Source organism: Leiobunum rupestre, chromosome 9, assembly GCF_980474605.1.
Source record: "Leiobunum rupestre chromosome 9, qqLeiRupe1.1.hap1, whole genome shotgun sequence".
Lineage (NCBI taxonomy): Eukaryota > Metazoa > Arthropoda > Arachnida > Opiliones > Sclerosomatidae > Leiobunum > Leiobunum rupestre.
In genome coordinates, this window is record NC_143392.1 from 9997750 (window position 1) to 10005590 (window position 7841).

Below are 7841 nucleotides of genomic sequence, written 5' to 3' on the forward strand. Positions count from 1 at the left end.
CCTGGCGAAAATTCAATATCCACCCTACATGGAAAACTGTGACCTGAATCAGTAGGAAATTGAATATTTTAAGTCCTCTTGAGCTTCCAGAATTCTCCATCTTGACATACCAGAGAAAGACAAAAAGAAATAACATAAAGATAGAGTAAGAAACGTGTCAGTCAGCTGACACTTGTGTGAAAGCTAATAATCGATCCTTTACTACATTTGACTACCCCACCAAAAAAAATTAAAACTTCAACCTTTTGAGATAAACAATATCAGAAGTAACATATAAGTAAATAAGTATGACACTGAAAAGATTTTCATTAATGATAGTCTGTCTAATAGCGAACAGTTGTCAGCCCTTAACCACCTAAAGATTTATGCAGTCATTGGGAACACAGACTATCATTAAAAGAAGTATTGTTGAGAGAATCGGAAGTATCATACTTAAGTGAATTACGTTAGTTTTGATAATATTACTGCAGAAAACAATGTTAGTTTCTTGAATATTAAATTTCATATCATTTATTCTTTATATAATATTTTTTGATTTAAAGAAATAATTGGCTCAAAATCAGGGTATATTTTCCCTCCAGTATTTGGTTCTTTAACAAGCTGCTTTTGTAAAAAGTATTAGAAAGCTAGCTAATTCATTTTCTATTGCAAGTAAAATATATCTTATGCTTTAAAGGAATGTGTGCTAGGAAAAGTGCACCCAGAGCGTTGAATAACTTCCGTAGCTGCATATATTCCACATTTTATGCAAGTTTCAATTGGTAGATTCTGGGCCAGTTGAGCTAGGAAGCCTTAAATTAAATTTAATATTTGGTTATTTTGTGTTTAAAAATTTAAGATCAACATTTTATCCTTTCCATTTAAAAGAGTTATTTTTAAGGCCATAAACACTGTTCTTACCACCAACAAAAGCATCTCCAGCACCATTTGTATCTATAACTGCCTTGCTGTCCAACTGAATCGCTTCAAACTCAGAAACTTGATTGTCTGTAAATAAAAAGTTATTTATTATTTATTTATTTAAAAATCAGCTAGGCTAATACCCAAGGCACCACCTTAGGCCTAAGTCGTCAAGCGACTTTTGAAGCCTTTAATTCAGGTGGCCGGGTTCATAATTTAGAGTTTCCACTAGGGCTGTGCGAGAACTCTAACATCATAAGAGTACTAGGCCTCTTTTTTTAATTCAAGTACTTGAATAAGTAAGAGTACCAAAAAATTACATATTCGGGTACCGGCTTACTCGAATAAGCAGCTCTCTAAACTCGTCGAGTATTTTTTTCTTATAATCCTTGTTGCTGCTAAATTCAAACTTCAAAGAGGGGTTTTTACAACTTTTTTGGGGGGGGGGGGGGGCAATAAACGGTACCTACAAAGTTGTGGAAACTGTGGTTCATCAAAATTAAAGGAATATTTTTCAGCATTGAAAGTTACTTTATACTCGACTTCAATATTACTCAACTCGAATACTTGAAAAAAAAATTGATGCTTGATAACCGACTCGATTGCCTAAAACCACAAATCGCATAGCCCTAGTTTCCACCATACCTTTAGCCACAATAACTGGATCTTTCCCCTGTGTGATAATCACTATTCGTGATCTTTGACTGTTTATTTTAGGAAGATTACAAATTTTTAAAGCTATTTCTTTACGACATGTTACACCTAAATTTTGTTCCTTTGCAAATGTATCGGCTTCCTGTTTAACAAAAGTATTAAGATTTTAAAAAAAAATTAAAAATAAATTGGTGGTTTAAACGCACTGTTTCATTCCCAAATAACATATCAACATAAGGCATTGCGTTCATTAATGGGTCCTTGAAAAATTGGCTGATAAAAGGCGCACTCAGGTTCATGCAAAATAGTCTATTATGATCGGCAGCGTACTTCGCAACTAACATTTGGGATTCCGGACTGACAGTAAGGAAAAAACCCTAAAACAAATTATTTTTAGTAAAATAGACAGATATTTTTATTATTTCACAATTTAAGTTTACCGAAATGTAGTAAATTTCTGCATTTTCAATATAAGAATAATTCTCTGGTTTCTCTAAATGGTCCTTTGAAAAATGGTTCGCTGCTCCTAAATTAGCGCATAAAGACCTATTTGTTCCCTGATTAGTAATTACTACAGCACATGTTCCCGTTGGTTCTTTTTCATGAACTTGGTAGCGGACATCAACACCAGCTTCAGTTGCCTTTTCACCAAGTACTTTACCATAATGGTCTTTCCCTACAGCACCCATAAAGACAGACACTCCTGGTTTATTCAGAATCCACTGTGGAAAAGTTATATTAAAATGAATATAATGTCACGTTTTATTTTAAATAGCAAAGTAATTACCTGGGCAGCTCTCATTGTGTTTTGCACTGATCCCCCAGCTGTGTATTCTACGTCATATTTCTCAACCATTTCATCGTACCTTATTTTAACATTTATATATTTATAAATGTAGGTAAATATTTTTAGGTAAGCTTTGGGTTATAAATACATTGGGATGTGCTTTTCTTCGGCCAATATAGCATTATTTGCTATCAATCCATACCTAGTTATCAATCAAAGATCAGTCATAATTCAACAACACATGTACACATTTTCAGATAAAAGACAAATTACTTTACTTTTCTAAGAATGTTTCATCAGTGCTTGCTGTGATGTCCAATAAAGGATTTCCCATTCCAAACAACAACCCATTTCTTATGATATTAATTTTTAGTTAATTTTTTAATCAAAAAAATAATCAGAGAAGAAATTTAACGTTACCTCAGTTCTCTGGCCATTTTTTAAAGAGTAGAGAGCAGCGTGGAACGCCGTGGATTCAAGTGGTGGTGGATTCACCACCCACGGATTCACCCATTGAATTGGGAATATTAATCTAGAGGTCCAATCGAAACGTCGGATTTCAGTATTTCGCGAAACAAGTTTTTAAAAATAAGAATACTGTCGTCTGCTCCCATCGGCGTCCCAAATGACGAGAAAACTTTATCATTCTACCCGTGGCGCCGTCTATCTCTCAATGATTCGTTCAAATAAGACGCGTTTTCAAGCAAAAAGATTTTTTTTCTTCAAAATAATGGATGGCGCCACGGGTCATATGATAACATTTGCTCGTCATTTTAGAGCAGACGGCACATTCGTATTTTTCAGATTTGATTGGATCTCTAGATTAATATTCCCAACTCAATGGATTCACCGACTACAAGCCGAGGATCAACCGTGAATCGCGCCATCTGTAAGCGAATACTTCTGTCTGTCCCAACGAGCAGTTTACCGCCAATTTCAAGCAACAATTTTGCTGAATACAAAACGATGGAAACTTTTTTGAAAAGTGCATATTGTTTTGTATTGTTCAGGATCCCTATACGCGATGTCGCTAGTAGTAAGAGGTAGAGAAGGTAAAATTTATTTTCATTTTGGATTATAATAACTTATGCGATCTAAATATCAAATGTATAAATATTAGGTAAAAAGTTTAAAATAAATTGTTTTTTCTTGAATATTCATTTAGAGTCGAATTTTTAATAGTTTTCTGTCTAATCGTTTCTGTGATTTTAGCTATTCATGGTCCAGATTTTGTTTTTTTTTTGGCACTCAATAGTAAAAAAAAAAATTATCATGTTTTCAAAGACTGTGATGTTGCACATTCTGAATAGTCGGAAGACTGAAACCAGTTATTATCAATTCGCCGTGTGAGGAATCGTTGCAACCGTCTTTAACATTTGTCATGTGAGACAGCATGTGAGTCAGTTGGTACAATGATATTACCAAAAGAAGAGTTTTTTGCTATTTTTTGAGCTTTAAAGTAGTTGAGCACGTTTGTAGGGTCAATAATTGGGTTATCCTTTTTGATTTGACGAAGACAAGAACATTTATGATTTAAAAAGCACTTGTGGATATATAACTTAGGGCATTTTGTTTAAGCAGGTTTGAGCTTTCAAGGGAGTTGCAAATTTCAAAGTCTTCATCAGCGCATCGACCTTCGCGTCGCAAAACCACGCAACTTTCCAAATTAGACAAATCAAAAGGTTATTTACATATGCAGCTCTGTATGCAGCCAGAAATTGGTGAGGATTTGGGTGGTCCCTGTTTCCTCCTTTTTATAGAACTAAAGTAATTTTCAACAAAATCTTGGCTTATTCTTCCTGTTAATAAAAAGTTAAATCCAAACTTTTCTTCCAGGTCTTTCCACAAGCGGAGCATTTTTTGATTTGATCTATAGTTTTTGCTCGGATTGCAATAACTGTGTTCAGTTCGAATATGTTTAGCTTACAATAACGACTCGGGGTTTAAATCTAAGGTTCTTTTCCCATTGGGATTAACTATAGGCACTGTAATATTTTATCAATAAAAATTACCATTTTCTGTTAAGGCGAATGGAATACTGTTTAACAAATTAGGTAAAGTATAGTTGTGAAGGTCTAGTGCTTTTGATGCTCTTTCCTTTGAAATATCTTCCAATGAGTCTATAACTGACACTGACACAGTTTCTTCTGGTGCTTGTTTAGCCTTTGTATTTATTAATTGCCAGTAAATATTAAGAAGCCATTTTAATTGCTCGTGGAAGTGTTTTCTTCACCTTCAATAACGTGAAAAATTGTTGGCACAGCTGATGTTGTTAGCCTATTTTTGGTTTTAAGATTCGTAAAACATTCATCGGTGAAATGAATAGAGCAAATTCTATCAGTTTCAGTGCCGTAAACTACTAAGGGGCCCAACTGTACCACCTTTCCCGATTTTGGGCATTTTTCTAAAAAAAAAGCAACGACTTAGACATCAACGCCGTATTTTTTCAGGAACACTTAATAGGGTTACCGCTACCTGAGAAACCAAGTTCCACGGGTTAAAATTAGTTAGCGGAGATTTGGTGGCCCCTTTAATCCGACCCCTCTCGCGTCTGTTGCGAATTTTTACGCAGCGTGTAATTTTTGATCCAAGTGACTATCGGATTAGTTTTTTTTATATTTTAAACCTCCTTCAACCCTTTACATTTGTCGTGAACAGCGAAATAAAAGACGCGAACTTTTCCGACATAAAAACCGGTAAACCTTTTTCCTCTTATTTCAAAACAGAACTGGCCGTTAATTTATTTTTACACGCGCAAAATAACACCTTTTTTAACAGCAACCAAAAACTCACTTTCACGCGCGCGTGCGCTATATAAACATTTGAAAACGAATATAGGTACATGTACTATACAAAATTACGATGGGTACAACCGAACATTCCGCCCGCCTTGAAATAACGAATTTCAAATGAGATAGTAAAAGTCCGAAAAGTTACATTTGCATACATAAATAACCCTTAGTAAACAGTTTGAATACAATTAAAATCAGTCTAGTGGTAACTGGCATAATTTAACTACGGGTCTTTTCAGTGATTTGTCAGAGGTTCTGACAGTTACGACGCGAACTTGATTGTCTTGTCCTGGATGAAGTTCAGTGATTCTTGCCATTCTCCACTTGGTTGGAGGTAAATCTTCATCTTTGAGCAAGACCAAGTCGCCGACTCGTAGATTCGGTTTTGGTGTAGTCCACTTTGGACGTTGTAGAAGGCGAGAGAGGAATTCATTTCGCCAACGGTTCCAAAAGTGCTGCAGTACTTGTTGGCCCAATTGCCAACGTGACAGGCGGTTGACGTTTTCAGAAGTGAGATCGGGTTCGGGTATTGCGGTGAGTGCATCTCCGATTAGGAAATGTCCAGGTGTCAACGCATTGAAGTCGTTTGGATCCGAGCTTAACGCCGTTAAAGGACGTGAATTTAAGCAAGCTTCGATTTGGCAAAGAAGCGTTTGCATTTCTTCAAAGTTTAGAACCATGGTGCCAAGAACTCGTTTCAGATGATACTTGACGGACTTCACCCCGGCTTCCCAGAGGCCTCCAAAATGTGGGGCTGCAGGCGGGTTGAAGTGCCAATTAATTCCTTCGTCTGCGAGCCATCGTGATACTTGATCGTTGTTGTTTAAAGAGACTATGAATTTGATGAATGTTTTCATCTCTCGATCGGCTCCTGTAAAGTTGGTTCCACAGTCGCTGTAAATGTCGGCGCATTTTCCTCGTCGAGCAACAAAGCGTTTCAATGCTGCCAGAAATGCTTCGGTGGTCATGTCACTGACAAGTTCAAGATGAATTGATCTTGTGGTAAAGCAAGCGAAGACGGCAATGTATCCCTTAAACCTGAGGTGACTTCGTCCCTTCATTAGTTTAAGGGTAAATGGTCCTGCGTAGTCGACTCCACACTTCAAAAATGGCCGAGCAGGATTTACTCTCGCTGGTGGTAAATCGCCCATAAGTTGCTTTACAGTGACTGCCTGCTGTCGTACACATGAAACACATCTTCTGATATGGAAACGTATGGCATCACGAAGACCGACGATCCAATAACGTTTCTGTAAGACAGAAGTTAGTAGTTGAGCACCTCCGTGAAAATGTTTTTCGTGCTCGTGTTGTATTAGAAGTTCTGTTAATTTGCTCTGTCTCGGTAACAGTGCCGGATGCCTTTGTTCGTATGGTAAGTTGGAGTGGCAAAGTCTGCCACCAACTCTAAGAATCCCATCTTGATCGATGTACGGACGCATCGAAAGGATTTTACTTTTCCGTGGTAATTCCTTGTTTTGTTTAAGGCAAGCTATCTCTTCGTTAAAACTGTTGCTTTGGACGACCCGAATCCAATGGGATATCGCCTTTTCGTTCTCTTCCTTCGATAAAGGTCCAGTAATCCTCAATTCTGTCGCATTTCGCGAATTGAAGACAAAACGTAGAATGTAGGCGGTGATATGAATGAGTTTTTTAAGCGCTGAAAATTTGGAAAGGAGCGTGAAATCCATTTGATGATGTGTTACTAACGAAATAATTCGTCTTTCCTCGGATAAACATTCATTTGGCTCTGAGAGTTCATGTAGTTCTTGCGTTGTTGCGGCGAAAATAAGGCACTGCGGTCCATGCCACCAGAGACCATGATTTCCCAGTTCGCTAGCGGATATTCCTCGAGAAGCGCAATCTGCAGGGTTGTTGTCTCCTGCAATGTGATGCCATTGCGCTCTCGGTAGTTTCTCGTGGATTTCTGTCACTCGATTGGCTACGAACGTTTTCCAACGTTGCGGTGGAGCTTTCAACCAAGCTAGGACGATTGTTGAGTCCGACCAGCAATGAACATCAGCTATATCCAATCTCAATGACTCCCTGATCAGTTGAATCAGAGAAGCCAAAAGTAATGCACCAGATAATTCCAGTCTCGGAAGTGTGATTTGTTTGAGCGGAGCGACTCTTGTTTTCGCAGCGATCAGTTGTATTTTGATTTGTCCGTTGTTATTCACCGTCTTCAGGTATACGGCAGCTGCGTACGCTTTCTCCGATGCGTCACAAAATCCATGCAGGCTAATGTCTGTAGCATTAGCTTGCGAAATGTGCCGTTGAACCGTAATGTTTTCAATTTCTGGTAAATCGGTTCGAAACGACCTCCATTTAGCTTCAAGTGGTTGGGGAAGTTGCTCATCCCAATTCAATTTTAGCTGCCACATTTCCTGTAACATCAGTTTCGCTCGAACGGTTACTGGTGCCAACAGTCCCAGAGGATCGAATATCCTTGCTGTATCCGAAAGAATCGTACGTTTAGTGATTGAACTTCTTGACGCTGGAGAAGTAACCATAAACGAGAAATTATCAGCCGAAGGAGTCCAATATAGGCCGAGAGTCTTGACTGATTCGTCGTTCTCGATGCATAGTGGCTTTTGTAAATCCTTCATGTTGGCTGGTAGTGTATCCAATAATGCAGCTTCATTCGACGCCCATTTCCTTATTTCAAATCCTGCTTGAGATGTAGCTTGAATGATTTCTGACTGAAGTCT

The 7841-nt window shown here is 37.9% G+C and overlaps 1 protein-coding gene across 1 annotated transcript; it reads right to left on the bottom strand.

The window, feature by feature from the left end:
• Nucleotides 1-483: 483 nt before the first annotated feature.
• Nucleotides 484-2861, bottom strand: LOC149926481 (adenosine kinase-like). Its single transcript, XM_090158772.1, has 9 exons — nt 2762-2861; nt 2620-2694; nt 2490-2543; nt 2342-2420; nt 1995-2276; nt 1761-1931; nt 1546-1696; nt 901-987; nt 484-791 (listed from the first exon to the last, which is right to left on the bottom strand). The coding sequence occupies exons 1-9, from the start codon at nt 2776-2778 to the stop codon at nt 664-666; spliced, it is 1044 nt and encodes a 347-aa protein (XP_090014898.1). The 5' UTR covers nt 2779-2861; the 3' UTR covers nt 484-663.
• Between the last annotated feature and the right edge of the window lie 4980 nt (nt 2862-7841).

Bases quoted from the DNA above. Each gene is read 5' to 3' on its own strand.
- LOC149926481 (XM_090158772.1), bottom strand. The intron at 1,697-1,760 runs GTGCGTTTAAAC...TTTGTTAAACAG, and splicing joins TGTTATTTGGGAATGAAACA to GAAGCCGATACATTTGCAAA. The intron at 988-1,545 runs GTATGGTGGAAA...TTTTATTTACAG, and splicing joins TCCAGTTATTGTGGCTAAAG to ACAATCAAGTTTCTGAGTTT.